The sequence below is a fragment of the Paroedura picta genome, chromosome 15 (assembly GCF_049243985.1).
Source record: "Paroedura picta isolate Pp20150507F chromosome 15, Ppicta_v3.0, whole genome shotgun sequence".
NCBI classification, from domain to species: domain Eukaryota; kingdom Metazoa; phylum Chordata; class Lepidosauria; order Squamata; family Gekkonidae; genus Paroedura; species Paroedura picta.
The window spans coordinates 26,619,155-26,638,564 of NC_135383.1; the positions used below are offsets into that span (position 1 = coordinate 26,619,155).

The 19,410-nt window shown below is 48.1% G+C and overlaps 1 protein-coding gene across 9 annotated transcripts in view; it reads right to left on the reverse strand.

Annotated features, from left to right (window-relative positions):
* ACACA (acetyl-CoA carboxylase alpha) overlaps positions 1–16,617 on the reverse strand; it is a 252,188-nt gene extending 235,571 nt beyond the window's left edge. For 3 of the 9 annotated variants that reach the window (XM_077312774.1, XM_077312775.1, XM_077312773.1), the window contains exons 1-2: positions 16,440–16,610; positions 2,053–2,099 (exon numbers count right to left, since the gene is read on the reverse strand). In XM_077312774.1, coding sequence (XP_077168889.1) covers positions 2,053–2,099; positions 16,440–16,540 — 148 coding nt within the window. In that variant the 5' untranslated portion in view covers positions 16,541–16,610. Of the gene's footprint in view, positions 1–2,052; positions 2,100–7,698; positions 7,719–8,760; positions 8,836–14,784; positions 14,849–16,439 lie in introns of those variants that run through there. The other 6 variants (XM_077312780.1, XM_077312781.1, XM_077312776.1 and 3 more) reach the window with 6 other exon arrangements.
* Positions 16,618–19,410: the final 2,793 nt, after the last annotated feature.

The following is a 19,410-nucleotide window of genomic DNA, read 5'->3' on the forward strand; positions in this document are numbered from 1 at the left end:
TCATCTCATGACTAGACTACTGTAACTCGCTCTTCACAGGCCTACTCTTGATCACAGGCCTACTCTTGATCCTAACCCAGAAATCACAAGTGTTCCAGAATGCCGCCACACAGGTCCTCACTAGAACTCCATGGGGGGCTCCATATTAGAGCCATACTGTGGCAGCTGCACTGACTCCCAGTGGAGTTCCAGGTACGCTGCAAGGATTTGGTTCTTACCTTTAAGGCCATACATGGTCTGGACCCTGCGTATCTAAAGGACCACCTATCTGAATATGTCTCCCGAAGGGCACTTCACTCTGCAACTGTAAATTGCCTGGTAACCCCTGGCCCAAAAGAGGTCTGGCTGGCCTCAGCCCAGGCCCTGCCTGGTGAAATGATCTCCCCAGGATCATCAGAGCCCTAACAGAACAGAGTTCTGCAGGGCCTGCAAGATGGGGCTCTTCCGCCAGGCTTATGTTCGAGGCCAGTTCGGAGGAATCAATATGCCAACAATAAACAGGCCTCCCCCACTGCAACCCAACAGCTCCCTGCCTGCCCCAACCAGAAAACCTAATTGGGGATAACCAACTGCTTTGCAGATTAATTCTCAAATGTCTTGTCGTAATGTATTTAACTGCGATTTTATTTTTAACTACTGTGTTGTAAACCACTCCGAGAAGGCTGTGCCAATAGGGGCAGCCTAGAAATGTGGAAGTAAGTAAGTAAAGAGGTGACAGGGCCCTAGGCATGTGCAGCTGCGAAGCCCCCTTCCATCCCCTCACACGGCAAATACCAAGACTTAGCCAAAGTTAGTTTACTGGATGAAAGACATACAGGGGATCACTTTGCCAAAGGTAGCTGTGGAACAGAAGAACTGACCGCAACCAAGTTCTGGGTTCAGGATGAGGCAATACAGGCACAGGATTCCACCCCCTCCAAAGACAGGGGAAGACCTTTCCCATGAAAGAATGCTTTATCCTAGCCGGGTGCGAAACCTACAGACAAGCGGTTTGGGAAAGTTGGCCAGATGGCCTTAGCTAGGCTACACAAACCCTTGTTTACCATTTCAAAGGCACAGGGAGTGATAAGCAAATTCATACTTCCAACAGAAAACCAGCATTTAGTAAGAGGCATCCAAGAGGGGGAAATCACATGAGGAAACCACCTCCCTCCAGGAAAACTGAGGGGGATCCAGAGGAAAAGGATAGGACAATAGGGCACAGAGGCCGAGGCCTCCCCCTGATCAGCCCCCGTCCATGTTGGTAGGAAGGGGATCCTTCCCCCTTTTTTACCGCCGTGCTTGGATTGTTTTGTGCATAGATTAATTACTGGATTTTATGAGTTTTTATTGGGGGTTTTAGGCATTGGGATTTTATGTATTGGGGTTTTATATTGTGAGCCGCCGCGAGCCCTTGTGGGAGCGGAAGGATAGAAATGTAAAGATAAATAAATAAAATAAATGTTGTAACCTGGAACTGGCATTCAGAGGTTTAGTGCTTCTGAATCTGGGGGTTCCCTTCAGCCACCAAGGCTGGGGGCCACTGGCAGACCTTTCCTTCATGAATCTGCATAATCCCCTTTGAAAGCTGTTGATTCCTGTGGCCATCACTACATCCTCTGGCAGCCAATTCCACATTTTAATCACTCTCTGTGTGAAGATTTCCTTTTAATAGGAGACTTATTTCTGTACCCAATGCTAAATAGCACCACAAGACTGCAACTGAAGCAGCCATTTGGTCCACTGGGCCCAGTACTCTTTGTTTTGTCAACTATATTTTCTTTATCCTGCCTTCCTTCCAAGGAATGCCAGAGCCAGCGAGCCTGAGAGCTGCCTGGAGATTTGAACCTGGGCCTCCCAAGTCCTGTGCTGTGACCACTTTGCACGATTTCTTCTTTTGCATCATTCGTCCCAGCAAACTGGTCCACTCTGTCATGCCACAGAATCCTTGGTACACACTTTGGATACATCCAAGCACAGAACTTCAATTTAAAACACAGACAGACACACACAGAGTACAGGCAATCTTGACAACAGCAGGTAACTGTTCAGGAAGTATTCACAGAAACTGACCTCTTGCCAGCCTGGTTATCTGAATAGTGATCCACTGCCAGACAGAACTGAAAAGAGACAAGACAGACAGGAAGATTAGATGCAGGTGTAAACCGAGTCAGAAGAGCAGGAATGCGCACAGAGAACAGAAGGCCTTTGCAAAAAGGCTGCTCAAACTGGAAATGTCCCCAAATAGCATGTTTGATAGGCAGGAGCTGCAAAGAGATGGCAGCAAAGCAGCCGCAGAGGGAAGCTACTCGTGGCTACGTTGTCCCAAGGCCTAGGGCTACAGCCTAGCCCTGCAGAGGCAATCGACGGATGATGCACAGCAAGGGCCAACAGGCACCTCCTGGCACAGCTCTGTCCAGTCCAAAGCTCCATCACACTGCAATTCCAGTCTTGCCCCCCTCCCACCTGCAGAAACCCCCATTCACAACACAGGATGTCCTTTATTCATCCTCCAGTCACCCACAAAACTCTATAAGAACAGTCCCTAGCAGCCTGCCCACAGCAGAGTCCTTGGATTTCACACCAAAAAAACCCAACAGCTAAAAGGGAGATTAGGAAGGGCCATGACGCACTGGCAGGGTCTTCACCGGGCCTGCAGAAGGTTCCTGATAAAATCTCCAGTCAAAAGAACCAGGCAGTAGGTGATGTGAAAGACCTCCGTCTGAGACCCTGGAGAGCCACCGCCACTCTGAGTAAACAAGACTGACCCTGGGGTCACTGTGGGTAGGAAGGTAGTTGTAAGATCCTGCACTGTGCAGGGGGTTGGACTAGATGACCCTGGAGGTCCCTTCTAACTCTATGATTCTGACAGACCATGAGACTTTACAGCAGGGGTAGTCAAACTGCGGCCCTCCAGATGCCCATGGACTACAATTCTCATGAGCCCCTGCCAGCATTCGCTGGCAGGGTCTCATGGGAATTGTAGTCCATGGACATATGGAGGGCCACAGTTTGACTACCCCTGCTTTACAGTCTGAAGTCTGCAGAGCCAGCATGCTGGAGAAGCCAGTTCACAGCCAGTCTTATGGCACTCGCAAACAGCAGGCAGATCCATAGAACAAAGCACACCAGTCTGAGCAGAACAGTCCCAGGGCATGCCTGTCCGTATTCATTCCAGTTCTTGGCTCACCAGCAGATTTTGTCTGCAAAGCTGAGAAACAGCAGAGCAGGAGAGGAGGATCCAAGCCCTACTTACTGTATGGAGGGCTACATAAATTAAAAAAAAATCATCCCAAATAAATTCTGTATGGAATTCTCCTACAAACAGGGCAGGTTATGTGCCAAGATTCTGCAAGGCTGCAGAAAAGGCACAGAACAGGCACTAAATCTTCTGTATTGAGAATGGGGTTTGTTTGTTTTCTGAAGTTTATAGCCTTTGTGATTTTAAACAGAAGAGTGGAAGTTCGTGGGCAATGACTGCTGAAATCTCATCATTTATTTAGATTAGATATTTCTTTCCAAAGTGGCTTAAGTGTGCATCCAGGGTCATCTAGTCCAACCCCCTGCGCATGAAAGGAGATGCCACTGGATTCAAATTTTGTTCCGCTACTTCAGGCCAACATGGCTACCCATCTGACTCCGCCCATTCTCCCTCCGCCTCCAGCTTATCCTGACAACCGCCATCCTGTGAAGAGGGGGAGCCTCAGAGAGAGGAGCCGGCCTGAGCAAACTTCCATGGCACCACCAAGATTTGGACTTGGGGCTTTCGGATCCCAGACTCCGGCCACTCTTTCAAGCTGGTCTATGAACAACATGTCCAGCACTCGTGAGCCAATATAAGTGGTGCCAAATTATGAAATGATGCAAATTGTTCCCATTTCAGATTTCAGGATTCTGGAGTTTTAAAGCAGTTTACAACTCTGCTGCCAGAGAACACAGGGATGGGTGGCTTTAAAAGGGCCTGGAGCTTCTATTTGAAACAAATGAGCAGTACTCTGCCCCAAATTTTGTTCGCCTTTTAAGGCGCAGCTGGACTCTTGCTCTTTTCTGCTGCTTCAGACAGCCATCTCGACCGGCCTTCATGGACAGGTGATTACTAGGTGTGGTGGCTAAAGGGAACCGCCACACTCAGAGGGAGGCAGCCACGGCGTGAGACAGGACGTTAGACTAGTTGGACCCTCCGTGGTCTGACATGCCACATATACAGCTCCCTCCCTCTTAGGGTGCACCTCTTCCCTCTTACGCGGAATTCCTTTATTAGTTTACTGATCAAACACTCGACTTTTGCTTGTAGAGAAGGGAGGATACGGAAAAGCGAACTTTGTTTGCAGTGGCACCTACCAGACGTAAGCAGCTACTGAATCACTGCCAACGGAGGGCAGTGAAAGCCCAGAGGCAACTAAAAGCCTTTCCCAGGCTGACTCAGCCAGGCGAGACATTTTCACACCAGCTGGGCCAGGGTTCTCCAAGAAAGCTCATCTGCCATGAAGCCACAGGGATCCCTCAAGTGCCACTCAACCTACCTCGGATGCAAACCAGAGCACAAGGAAGGAAGCACAAGGAAGCCCTGGCTGGGCAGAAAAAAATGTATCCTGTGATTTCTCTTATCATGGTGATGCCCAAATAGTGCCCACTGATGGGTTTCCTGGCACTCATTTGATCACAGAATCATAGAGTTGGAAGGGATCTCAAGGGTCATCTAGTCCAACCCCCTGCGCAATGCAAGAACTCACAACTACCTGCACACCCACAGTGGCTCCAATTTCAGGGGGTCCCCCCGCACCAAAATTCTCCAGAATCCAGCCTGGACTTGAGGAAGTTTACCTCCCATCTCACAGTGGTGATCAGCAATTCCCTTGATATGTGATGAACAGCCACAAGAGATGAACACTGGCACATCCATTCCTGCCCACCCGCTCACAATCTGCCTAAATTCATAAAATCCTCTGTCAGATGGCTATCCAGCCTCTGCTTAAAACAGCCCAAAATCCCATTTGCCTTTTTAGCTACCGAGTAACAGTGCTGACTCATGTTCAGTTTCTGGTCTACTAATACCCCTACACTTTTACAATAGTGATGCATTTGATTTTTCTTACCTAAATGCAGAATGCAAAATTTATATTTTTCACTACTGAAAGTCATTTCATTCATTTTAGCTATTTTCTACCCTGTCAAGATCATCTTGTATTCTGATTCTGCTGTTTGCTACCCCTTCCAGTTTAGTGTCATCTGAAAATTTAATAAGCACCCCCTCTATTCCATCATCCAAATCATTTATGAATATGCGGAACAACCCAGGGCCCAAGACAGATCCCTGAGGCGGTCCACTCACCACTCCTCTCCAAGAAGATGATGAACCATTTACAAGCACCCTTTGGGTCCAATTTGTCAACCAGTTCTCAATCCACATAACACAATCCACATAAGTTCTAGTATGAATGCCATATTTTACCAAGTTATCAATAAGATTATCATAGAATCATAGAGCTGGAAGGGGGCATACAGGCCATCTTGTCCAACCCCCTGCTCAACGCAGGATCAGCCCTAAGCATCCTAAAGCATCCAAGAAAAGTGTTTATCCAACCTTTGCTTGAAGACTGCCAGTGAGGGGGAGCTCACCACCTCCTTAGGCAGCCTATTCCACTGCTGAACTACTCTGACTGTGAAATTTTTTCCCCCTGATATCTAGCCTATATTGTTGTACTTGAAGTTTAAACCCATTACTGCGTGTCCTCTCCTCTGCAGCTAATGGAAACAGCATCCTGCCCTCCTCCAAGTGACAACCTTTCAAATACTTAAAGAGGGCTATCATGTCCCCTCTCAACCTCCTTTTCTCCAGGCTGAACATTCCCAAGTCCCTCAACCTATCTTCATAGGGCTTGGTCCCTTGGCCCCAGATCATCTTCGTCGCTCTCCTCTGTACCCTTTCAATTTTATCTATGTCTTTCTTGAAGTGAGGCCTCCAGAACTGCACGCAGTACTCCAGGTGTGGTCTGACCAGTGCCGTATACAATGGGACTATGACATCTTGTGATTTTGATGTGATGCCCTGCCCCTGTTGATACAGCCCAAAATGGCATTAGCCTTTTTTACCGCTGCATCACACTGTCTGCTCATGTTTAGTTTACAATCCACAAGTACCCCAAGGTCTCATTCACACACAGTGCTATCTAGAAGCGTATCCCCCATCCAGTAGGCATGCTTTTCATTTTTCTGACCCAGATGCAGAACTTTACACTTATCTTTATTAAATTGCATCTTGTTCTCATTTGCCCATTTTTCCATTGTGTTCAGATCTCACTGAACTCTGTCTCTATCTTCCGGAGTATTTGCCAGTCCTCCCAATTTGGTGTCATCTGCAAACTTGATGAGTAGTCCCTCCACCCCCTCATCTAGATCATTAATAAATATGTTAAAAAGTACCGGGCCGAGCACCAAGCCCTGAGGTACCCTGCTACTCACCTCTCTCCAGTCTGATGAAACACCATTGACAACAACTCTTTGAGTGCAGTTCTCTAACCAATGCCCTATCCACCTGACTATCTGAAAATCCAGATTGCAGTCCTTCAACTTATCCATCAGAACATCATGGGGAACCTTGTCAAAAGCTTTACTAAAATCCAAGTAATTTCCACGATCCAGCAAACCTGTTACTTGGTCAAAAAAGGAAACCAGGTTGGTCTGGCAAGCCAGTCTTATGTTCTTGAGAAAGCCATGCTGACTCTTTGGAAATACAACCATCCACTATAGCTGCTCAAGGACCAACTGTTTGATGATTTGTTCTAAAACGTTGCCAGCTATAGATGTCAAGCTGATGGGTCAGTAGTTACCTGGGTGCTCTTCTTCCCCTTCTTGAAGATGGGGACATTTACCCACTTCCAATCTCCTGGCACCTCACCTCCAAGAATTGTCAAAAATAATAGACAGGGGCTCAGAAATGACATCCGCAAGTTCTTTTAGCACCCATGATGCAATTCATCTGGCCCAAAGGATTTAGTTTCTAGGTGTTTATTTGCAAACATTCCTAAGGTGTTCAAAGGATCAACATTTAGGGTAACTGATGAAGATGCTGTAATTTTTAGCATATCCCCAGTTTGAAGTTGCATCCAGGAAGGGACCCCCACCCCATTTCTAGTCAAAGACCATCTCATTTCTTGTCCTCAGAATGAAAATCACCCCCAGGGAGAGCAGGGTCACACCAGGATTCCCAAATATCAGGCCACATCCATTAACATTTTGAACTTAATTTATCCCCTGCTTTAGGCAGACATTGCCAAATCACCAAAACTCCTCCAAATAAAACTCCCCAAACCAAAAGCATGCACTACCTCACTAACAGCCCTAACAGACAAAGTCTATCAGTGACTACAAGCCATAGAAACTAAAGGGAACTTCCACATTCAGAGGCAGTCAATCTCTGAATCCCAGAGCCAGAAGGCAGCAACAAGGAACGCCTCGGCCTCTCTGCCCTGTGGTTGGCCCTCCAACAACCCAATGCAAATCTGAAAATGCAAATAGCCTTTTGGGATCTGGTTGCTGTACAAGCCTTTATTCCCAGAGCCAGCAGACTATTTCGTTGGAGAGCTGAGTCACCTGCACATTGCTTGCAAAGCCTGGGGCTGCAATTATCCCCCATACAAAAGGTTCAGCCTCAGCCCAAATCTCCCAGCCCCATCTCGTCTTTATCAACAATTAAAATGTTCAAGGAATGTACGCAACCTGTTCAGCCCACCAGCTTCAGAAGAAGACTGCAGTCAGCAAATGTGAACCACGATCCATTGTTTCGGAGGACAGCCATGTTGTTCTGTCGTGGAACAGCTGGAGTAGAGTCCAGTGTCACCTGGGAGACCACCAAGGCTTGTAGGGATATTAGGGTTGTGCGCTTCGGCCGCCAAAGTGGCCGTTCATGTCCGAAGTGGCCAGCATTCCACCCCCCACCCCCCAGATTTTCTGTATTTCAGGAAGCCTGGTGTGCCACAGGGGATTCCTGGAGGGACATCCATTAATAGGTGGTACTAGCCAAGGCTATTGACTCGACTGTCTCCCTGAATCACCCTTTCTCAACCTTTCTACCACTGAGAAACCCCAGAAACACTCTTGAGGCTTTGAGAAGCCCCAGAAGTGATGTCAGCAAGCTGCCCCTTCCTGCCACGCCCCCAGAAGTCACAGGTCACCAGAAGTGACATCAGCCAGACCCTCCCACCAGACATCAGCAGGACAACAAGGATTTGTGTGGCTGGGGCCCCTTCCTTTCCCACCCCCTCCAGGTCCATCATCGGCCATTTTGGAAGGGGAGGGCAGGCAGACATGACCATATATGTTAATATCACCTGATAATTTTTTTAAAAATTACCTTCTACCCAACTAGAGAAACTCTTCCAGGGCTGTCAGGATACCCAAGGGTTTCACGAAACCCTGGTTGAGAAAGCCTGCCCTGAATGATTCCCTAGAGGCTACACTGGTTGGGAGCCTGGTACACAGCCATCACTGTCCTGTGAGCGCTTGTGGGAAAGGGAAAGAAATCCTGTTGTGAAGGTTATGATGCCTTCTGTAGAAGACCAGCTATCATTCCTGACACTTTTTCTTCTGTCATAGAAAGCAAGATGTCATTTGTAGGGGCTTCTCACCAGCCTTCCCTGTAGATATTGTCCAGATTGAAATCAAGACTCAGGTCTGCTTGGCTGAGCTACCTTATGCTGACACAGACCCGTAGTTCATCAAGATAAGTGCTGTATACTCAGATCCGCAGCAGCTCGAGCAGAGGCTTTCCACATCACCTACCGTCTAGTCCTTTCAACAGGAGATGCAGAAGATGGAAACTGGAGCTCTCCAATGCTCTCCCACAGGATCTTGTCCCTGTATAGAATCATAGAGATGGAAGGGACCTCTTGGGTCATCTAGTCCAACCCCCTGCACTGTGCAGGACACTCACAACCCTTTTGCTCGTCCACTGTCACCTGCCACCCCTTTAAGCCTTCACAGAATCAGCCTCTCCATCAGGTGGTTATCCAGCCTCTGCTTAAAAATATCCAAAGATGGAGAATCCACCACCTCCCAAGGAAGCCTGTTCCACTGAAAAACTGCTCTGTCAGGAACTTCTTCGGATGTTTAGACGAAATTTCTGCCGCAAACCAGCAGGCGCGCCTCCCTCCCCCCCCCCTCCAGAGCAGAGTAAAGCCGTACCATCACCTCCCGTGATCTGGACACGATGCTTTGTTTGATACAGCTCAAAATCCCATTTGCCTTTTTAGCCACCGAGTCACACAGTTGACTCATGTTCAATGTGTGGTCTACTAAGACTCCCCTTCGCACATGCTACTGCCAAGACAAGTCTCCCCCATCTTATATTGGTGTATTTGGTTTTTCAAGTTTGGTGTAGTGGTTAGGAGCGCAGACTTCTAATCTGGCATGCCGGGTTCGATTCTGCGCTCCCCCACATGCAGCCAGCTGGGTGACCTTGGGCTCGCCACGGCACTGATAAAACTGTTCTGACCAAGCAGAACTATCAGGGCTCTCTCAGCCTCACCCACCCCACAGGGTGTCTGTTGTGGGGAGAGGAAAGGGAAGGCGACTGTAAGCCGCTTTGAGACTCCTTCAGGTAGAGAAAAGCAGCATATAAGAACCAACTCTTCTTCTTCGGTAAGATCAGGGCTCTCTCAGCCTCACCCACCTCACAGGGTGTCTATTGTGGGGAGATGAAAGGGAAGGCGACTGTAAGCCGCTTTGAGCCTTCTCCAGGTAGAGAAAAGCGGCATATAAGAACCAACTCTTCTTCTAAATGCAGAACTTTACATTTGTCCCTATTGAACTTCATTTTATTCAGTTTAGCCCACTTCTCAAGCCTATCAAGATCATCCTGTATTCTGTTGCTGTCTTCAGTTGTGTTTGCTACCCCTCCCAGTTTAGTATCATCTGCAAATTTAATAAGTACCCCCTCTAATCCCTCATCCAAATAGTTTATAAATATGTTGAACAACACAGGCCTCAGGACAGATCCCTGGGGCATTCCACTTGTGACTCTTATTAGATTTTTATTATACCACCCTCCCTTATGGCTCCCTTCTCCAAGAGGATCCTGAACCATTAACAAGCACCCTTTGGGAGCTCCTAATGAACCCACTGAATGTCACTAAAGTGCAGAGGATCCAAATCACACATCATATTTTCTGAGATCAGAAACACGCATGCAGAAGCCAGACATGTCAATTCGTCCTCTTTTCCTGCTTAAAGTTATTGGTTAAAGCAAGTTAGAAACTCACAAGGAATTGTGGGAAGGAGGGCACAGACTGGAATTCATCACCCAGTGCCCAAAGGTTCCCCCATCACATTTTATAAGCTCCTTGGAGAGTTGAGCAAACTAATTCCTCATTCTGTCCTCTTTCCTCTTGCACTTAACATTCAAGTGCTCTCAACATTTCATGGTCCTGTCCTCATCAGAACATTTCAGGTAATTTTTTTTTCTGGTGAACAAAGTCTTTCCATACAGCAGAAGGGTCTTCTGAAGAGGCAAAAATCCCGCAACCCTGCCACTGGAAAGCAGTGATTTTCCCAAGGATAATCAAGACAGAAAACTTGGTGAGAAGCAGGGCTGTAAGCCCATTTCAGCCTCACCAACTCCAGTAGGTGACAGTTCTGCTGTTCTGACAGACCCAGCCAGGATCTGACCCAGGGGTAGTCAAACTGCGGCCCTCCAGATGTCCATGGACTACAATTCCCAGGAGCCCCTGCCAGAATGCTGGCAGGGGCTCCTGGGAATTGTAGTCCATGGACATCTGGAGGGCCACAGTTTGACTACCCCTGATCTGACCCCATGTTCTCCTGGTTCCATCCCAAATGTTCTACCCAGTCTCTCTTTCCGGTCACACTCACTTCAGCGTCAAAGGCTCGAGGCCTGAGCAGGTACCAGCTAAGAATTCTTCACAGGATGCTGCATTCTCCTTTTAAAGAAACAAAATCCCCTTTGGAGAAAATGCCGGGTCTAGCAAATTGGTCAAGGGTTACCTAACCGAATTCGGTGTGTTCCCAGGAGCTTACATCACCACTATTATTCATGAGGCCTGTGCAATGCTTCTTGCAAGGGGGATTGCAACCATGACTCCAGTGGAGGCAGACGGTAATCTTACACGCAATTGGCTAAACTAAACCCAACTTTCTGGCTCTGGTTTTGGCAATAATCCCTCCTCAATGGCCAAACCCAAAGCCAGAATTGTTGACCCCAGGAGGGCACAGAGGCATGCCATTCAACTGTCCGATAGATTAGGAGTCCGAGGCTTAGATATGCAAGACCAAGCTCCTCACTCTGGCTGTCCACCTGGCAGGACAGATCCAGCTCACAAAACCCAGGGGTCAAACAGAAGGGAGCACCCAGGATCCTCCTTGGCAGATCTTCCATCCTGTCCTCAGCAACTGGGGGACTGGCATTTGAAGACTCTGTCAGCCACAGGCCAAGCAAGGCACTATCTGGAATGGCAGACAAACTGGAATCTGGGCAAAACATAGTCCTTATTTCACTCATTTTTTATGAATTTTCCCCATGCCTTGTTCTGCTCTTTCCCAAGCCTGCTCTACTATAAACTTTCCCAAACAGTCACAGGGTCAAAGTGGGCTTGCCGTCAGCTGGACGGAAAGGTGCATTCTTCTGAACCACCGCATCAGTCCCACTTTTTATCACAATCCCCTTCATACCACCTGAGGGCTTTCTGAATGCTTTTTAAAAAAAATCAGTACCTTATATTGCTATAGAGCAGGGGTGGCCAAATGGGGGCTCTCCAAATGTCCATGGACTACAGTTGCCATGAGTTCCTGCCAGCAGGGGCTCATGTTAACTGTAGTCCATGGACATCTGGAGAGTCACCATTTGGCCACCTCTGCTATAGTGTGATATGCTCTCATGGTACCTTAAAGGGAGAGGCAGCAGAAGAGCTCTCCAGCAGCTGGGTGGGGTAACAGGTAAAAAAGGATGACCAAGAAAAGCACAGAGAAAAACCCTGCATGGAGGCTCTCATGTTGCTGGAAAGCCCTCTGCATTCCCAGGAGGAAACCATCTCAAAGAGAAAGCAACCCAACACCATCAAACATTCTGTGGTGCCAAACTGACCTTTTTCTATTGTTAAAGGTGTCACTTCCCAGTGAGGAAAAGCTGCTTGACACAGACAGTGTTTCTCATGGGGATTTCGCTGCCATGATAGCCACAAACATAGATGGGGATTAGATCAATTCATGGAGAAGAAGTCCATCAATGGCTACTATCCATGGTGGCTCAGAGAAACCTCCATATTCAGAGGCACTAATCCTGTGAATCCCAGAGTCAGGAGGCAACATCAGAGGAAGGCCTTGATGAGACGGGATGCTGGACTAGATGGACGCTTACTGGTCTGATCCAACAGGGCTCTTCTGAGGTTCTTATGAAGGCTACTTTCTTGACCTGTGCCTCCATGGTCAAAGAGGCATTGATGGTCACACTCAAATTCCTGGTCTCGGGCACAATCGTCAGTTGCGTCCCTGCCAGGGTGGGTAAACGTACTTCCTGCTCCTGCCCCCTACTTCCCAGGGTTGAGTTTTAGGTGACTCTCTTCAAAACATTCAGCCACTGCTTCCAAACATCTGGCAAATGGTTCCGGGGGGAGAGTCTGGGTGGCTGTCCATGAGGAGACAGAGCTGGGTGTCATCAGCGTACTGATGGCAACCCAACCCAGCTAGGTCAGAGGGTGCATGAAGATGTTAAACAATGTGGGGAGAGAACCGCACCCTGAGGGACCCCACAAGGGAGTCTATAGGAGCGCAAGAACTTTAATCTGCAACTGCAGGCTGATCCTTGAGGCCATCGAAACAAAAGACCAAGTGGTGCTTAGCAAACTATTCATGTTTACACCTACCACACCAGTGGTACTTGTATCACCAATGGGACACAGAAATATTCTAGGTGGATAGATGACAGAGTTTTGTCAACCATTTCTAATTAGACAGAGTCAAGTGGGCTGCCGTGCCGGTCTGAAGCAGCAGAACAGGGTTGGAGTCCAGGGGCACCATCAAGACCAACAAAAGTTTTAACCAAGGTGTGAGCTTTCGTATGCAGGCACACTTCCTCAGGCCCCCTTCTTCGTCCTCCACATGCACTGCAAGGGGGACATGGCGTCTCCCTCTGACCTGGCCTGCCACTGATTATCCATCTGTGAAGTCTGGACCTACTAACAGGAACCTTGGCCAGTGATGCTTCTCCAGCCATACCCCTCACCCACCAACTTTGGTCACTTCCTCCCAGCGCCCCCCCCCCTACCCCAGGGATTATCCATCATGCCTCTGCAACTTTTGTTCTTGAAGCTTAACATAAATAATTAATATAATCAAATGTAACTATAACAACAGAATATCTTTAAACAGATAAACATACTTGCCTGAGAATATTAAGCTTTCTATTTGTATGATGGTAGAATCAAAGTTGCTGAGATGCAAGATATGAAAGGGTGAGAACAAAAGATAATTTTTAAAAGCTAATGTAATTATTTTAAAGTTAACCTATTTGTTTTAGTAATTAGTCCAAGTGTCAAACCTTTTGATATCTTTTTAAAAATCTCGCTATCTAAAATAAGATAATTTCCCCATGATTTGACAGTCAGTCGACCAGACTTTTTCTGCCCACTCAGCTGTCCCACTGCACTGGGTCAAACCAATTCCACAAAACTCTTCAAAAAGCTAGATTCTGTTCTTGTTTCCTGAGGTGTGAAAGGATTATTTCTGAGTCGCCTCAATCAGGAGAAGAGCCAAAGAAAGAGATTACTGAGATGTTTTAATGCTACCTAATTACTTCTAATCTGCACCACAAAAGGGGAAACTATAACAAGCTATAAAAATGAACCAGAATGTGAAACAGTCAATATCAATAAATTTAAAGAGAGTTGTCAAAAATTAATTCCATCACAATTGTAGAACAAAAGCCACCTAATAACAGGGAGGAAACTGCCACTGTGGCTCTATCTTAGTTTCAGTACATTTAGACTGGAGTAACTGCACAGAATTGCAGTTATCCCTTCATGCTGGTTGATGCAGACTCCCTATAATGATATTCTGTCTAGTGCATCATGCAATTCCTGTTTAACAAGTATTGAGAGACATCAAGCTCTAGCTAGCCCCCATCAACATTCAGGCGACCACGGTCCTCTTGAGATGAGACAGCAAGGCACACACTGAGCCTACCAATCACGTGCTTTGAGCATACAGAGGCTGCACAAGAAAGCCTGGCTGAGAAAGCCTGGGCTAGAGTAATCCAGCAACTCATGGCTTCATGGACTCAAATCCAATGAATCTCTATAGCTCCAGTTAAGAGATATGAAGAGTGGGGAGGGGGTTGGATTTTGGGGGGAGGCATGATTTGGGAACCATCGAAAAATTACTCCTATCATTTTTCCCACATCTCAGAAAGAGTAGAGGCAGCTCTCTCACATTAATATTGGGTTTGTTTGCAATTTTAGTTGTAGATAACTGACAAATTCTAAATTTGTCAACTTGGAAACATTTCCCCATTGTATTCAGTCAGACTGATTTTCAGGAATGTCTTCTTAGAATGGCCCTGCCAGGGAATTATACTTCCATTATTTACAAACATGATAATTAATACAATTTTTAATACCATTTTATAGAGAGCCAGCTTGGTGTAGTGGCTAAGAGTGGTGGCTTCTAATTTGGCATGCCGGGTTCGATTCCCCGCTCCTTCACATGCAGCCAGCTGGGTGACCTTGAGCTCATCACAGCCCTGATAAAACTGTTCTGAGCGGGAAGTCCTATCAGAGCTCTGTTAGCCTCACCTACCTCACAGGGTGTCTGTTGCGGGAAGAGGAAGGAAAGGCGATTGTAAGCCACCTTGAGACTCCATCTGGAAGTGAAAAGCAGAGTATAAAAACCAACTATTTCTTCTATAAGGTTAAGTATAAATGTTGCATTTTTTGTTGTTAAAAAAACAACATAGGAAAGGACTGCATATTTCACTTTTCTACCTAAATTTCTTTTTCCCCTTTTGAAAACAGTAATGAAAACTTTTTAATTTCCCCATGACTTCAAAGTTAGCAGAAATTTTACACCTCTCCTTTTACTATTTATCATTATCAAGACCATAAAATTTCATGTTGCAACTAACAATGTAATTGTTTTTCAAGTTACTGCAGACTGCCAAATCAAATCCAATATGTTTAATGGCATTATTAACCAAACAGATACACCACTGACTCCTGTCTCCTCTCAAAGCCCTGATATGCTGCAGCCTCTATCCTGCTCCCAGCAAACACGACAAGGAAGAGACCTCAAACTGAGTGTGCCTGGCTGGAGGTGGAAATGTGTTCCTCCACAGTTATTGTCCATCCAACACAGGTCCAAATTCCTACTCAAAACTCACTGGGAGTCAGCCACATGCTTTCTGCCTAACTTACCTCACAGGGTGATTGTGTTTGTGGAAGTACAGTGAAGTATAAATAATTTAAAGAAATAAATTTGTTCAATGGCAGGATAAAAATGGAGGAAGAAAGAAAAATCTATCTGGAAGAAGGGCAGGATAAAATAAAAGTGGGATGAAGAGTGTTTAAATACACATTATAAAGCAGGGGTAGTCAACCTGTGGTCCTCCAGATGTCCATGGACTACAATTCCCATGAGCCCCTGCCAGCAAACGCTGGCAGGGGCTCATGGGAATTGTAGCCCATGGACATCTGGAGGACCACAGGTTGACTGCCCCTGCTATAAAGCACCTTCAATGTGCCTTGCAACTGGACCTTACTGCATGCAAAAGCAAAATCCACTTGCAAGTGGTCCCTGCAGTGAACTGAAACCGCATTATTCAGCATGTGCGAAAGCGCCCCAAGTCAGAAAGCGCAAAGGCCCAGCAGGCTGAGCAGTTGGCCATTCCCGCTGCTTCCGTCTCCCCTAAATGTCTCCAACCAGATCAGGACTGAGATTTGCAGAGGATTTGGGGGGGGGGCAGGAAGCCCCGGGAGGCCGTGGGGATAGGAGGGGTCACCGGGCTCTCCCTTCTTCCCGGGGCAGCATTTCTGGGGGCCCCTCCGGGCAGCTGGGCAGCCCTTCCTTAAGGAGGGATTCAGTTGGGGCCCCAAGCGGACCCCGACAACTCTCGCCCCCCCCAACCCCCCCCCCCCGTGGGCTCCTCCTCCTCCTCCTCCCCTCCGGCTTCCATGCGAGCTGCCCAAAAGACTGAACAGGAGTCCCGCGAGGGAGAAGGGGCCCATTTCCCCGCCCGTCCCGTCCCGCCCTCCTGCTCGGGGCCCCAGAGGCCGGAGCTCCGTCGCTCGGCCTGGGGCCTCTTTCGCCTCCCTCCCCCCCCCCCCATCTTCGCGCCCTGCCGGCCGGGGGGGCTGAGGGGGCGGGTGCCAGCCTCCAGGCGGGCCCGGGGGGTCCCGGCTCCCTCCAGCCCGCAGAGCCCCCGTGTCGGCGGAGGGGCCCGCCTCCCGCCCTCTCACCTGCAGGCGCCGGCCGGCCGCAGGACGAGGAGGGCGACGAGGCCCCCGCCGGAGGACGAGGCTGGCGGGGCTGGAGCCGGAGCCGGCAAGCACGCGCCCATCCAGCGCGAGAGGCGGCGAGAGGCGGGCGCCCGCCGGCCGGCCTCCTTCGCTCCCGCCCGCCCTGCCTGCCTGCCTGCCTGCGTGGGGAACACGCCCGCCCCGGGGACCGCCCCGCCGCCGCCGCCGCCTCCGTGCGAACAAACCCCAAACACAATTTGCAAAAAGGGCCCCCAAAATCAATGTACAAAAAAAAAAAAACCAAAATCAATTTGCAAAAAAATAATAATAATAATTTGTAAAAAATACCCGAAAATCAATTTGCAAAAAAAAAAAAATCCACCCAAAATCAATATGCTCCCCCCCCCCAATGCTCCCTGTGTTTGCCGCCCCCCCCCGTGTGGTGTGATGTGATGGGCAGGGGTTACTTGAGGTCACTCGCCTCCGGCCCCGCCCCCGCCGCTCTTCCTCGCGCGCCCCAGTCTTGGCGGCCTCTTTTTCGCCGGGCGCCGCGGCAGGCTCCCTCCTCATTGGCCGCAGGCGCTCACCCCAACCCGCGGGGCGTCACCAATCAGCGACGCGCAGGGAGGAGTGGCCAATGAGCAGGCGGCGATGGCCTGAGAACCCCGGCGAGTTCTCTCATTGGCTCTTGGGGAAGCGGGGGGTGGAGCCCAGGCGGCTGTCATCTGGCGGGGTCGCCGCTCTTTTTGCGCTCCCTCCCTCCCGTGCGGCTTTCGCGAAGAGCCCAGGGCCGGCGGGGGCTCGCGCGCCTTCCACGCGCTTCTGCAGCAGCCGCCTTCCTGTTTCGCACGGGAGAGTCCTGCTGCAGGAGCTCCCTGAAAGCGCCTTATCCGACATGTGCGGGATGAACCCAAATGATTGGTTTGCATAGCACGACTGTGTCACAACCCCCCTGCAATGTCTGCCAAGGATCATGCCTGTCCTGCGATGCTGCCCACATGCTTGCTTTTGACACCTCAAGGTTGCATCCTGTTGTTTGGTTTATAACCGCTGGCTTTCTCACTGCTATTCCCTGCCTCCCCCTCTCTCTCCCCAGCACCCCTTTGAAATGCGTTTTGTCACTTCCCCAAGGGAGGGGGAAGAAGTATTCCTCTGTTTTCTATACAAGGCCCAGGGGCCAAGAGCCTCAGTTCTGTCTATGCATGTGTGTCAAATGGCTTCATTCCTTAATAAACTTTCTTATATAGAAGTTTGGCTTATTAGGAAAATGAGCATTCTGACAGGCTGCTGCTAGGCAGGTTTGCACCAGGCATTGGGAACAAAATCATATATGTAAGATACAGGCCTGGTTTTTGAAAATGTTAGGCCTAAAATCATGCAAATGCACATAAGCCAAAATAAAAAAAGTTCCAATAATCAGAAGAAGTCAGCCAAGAAAACTAGATGAAGGAAAGAGAAAAAGTTTATTTTGCACAAAATAGGGAGATCAAAACAGCACAGCAAGGATGGCTGAAACTGATCTCCGCCCTCCCAGGGTTTTAAAAGGTTGCAATTTTTGCATTCCCATACTTTTACAGTATCGATCTTTGATACACACATAGATGCTAAATATTTAGGATGTTGTTGGGTTGCTAAGATGTCAGATCCATTGCTTGGATACTGCTCTGATATGTCAATAGAATTCTGACTCTGGTGTTAAGCTGGGCATCATAACATCATTTCCAAAATCATTCTCATGGGAATTACCTTTGAATGGGCACATATTTTACTTTCAGTTTGTAACAATTACAATATGAAAGTACCATTATTGGTCTCCCTAGCATCTAAAGAGAGCCTCTTGTGGCGCAAAGTGGTAAGGCAGCAGACATGCAGTCTGAAGCTCTGCCCATGAGGCTGGGAGTTCGATCCCAGCAGCCGGCTCAAGGTTGACTCAGCCTTCCATCCTTCTGAGGTCGGTAAAATGAGTACCCAGCTTGCTGGGGGGGGTAAACGGTAATGACTGGGGAAGGCACTGGCAAACCACCCCATATTGAGTCTGCCATGAAAACGCTAGAGGGTGTCACCCCAAGGGTCAGGCATGACCCGGTGCTTGCACAGGAGATACCTTTACCTTTAGAATCTAAAGATCTTCTTTGTATTAGTGTTACTGGATTCCATGAGGCATGCTCTCTCCACTTGCGTGCAATGGCATCTCCTGGTGAACTTTGGTAACTTTGGTCAGCCTGGGCCAGAATAAATGCTAATTATGACTCAGCTTAACAACTATACAAAACAGTGACAATTAGTACTCTTACAAACTATGGATTGAATAGGAAATAATCCCACAATTCTACAAGGCTAGCTTTTCTTAGGCCTATCAAAAATAAAATCTAATAATCAAAAAATAAATAATAAATAAATAAATAATAAATCAGCCTAACAACGAAACTTGCACAGGTACAGACTGATATTTCCTTTCTTACTCAATGCAAATACCTGGACATTATACCTAAAGGACTGAGGATTAACAATCCACTGCAATCCACTTATCCTATGGATATGCAGAAAAGCTTTGTGTCACATTCTCCAAGATCAAGCATCTGATCAGTGTTCTGTACTACAAACAGAAGCTTCTCAAGGAGAAACTTCCTGAAATGGACTTTTTTACAAGGAATCATCCCACTTGGCAAGATTTCCACAAAAAAATACAAGCCATCTACAACTCTCACTTGGATTTACTGAAACAACAAAACCTTTAAAAACTATCCAATCTACAGATGGACATAGAGCCTCTTGTGGCGCAGAGTGGTAATGCAGCAGACATGCAGTCTGAAAGCTCTGCCCATGAGGCTGGAAGTTTAATCCCAGCAGCCAGCTCAAGGTTGACTCAGCCTTCCATCCTTCCGAGGTTGGTAAAATGAGTACCCAGCTTGCTGGGGGGTAAACGGTAATGACTGGGGAAGGCACTGGCAAACCACCCCGTATTGAGTCT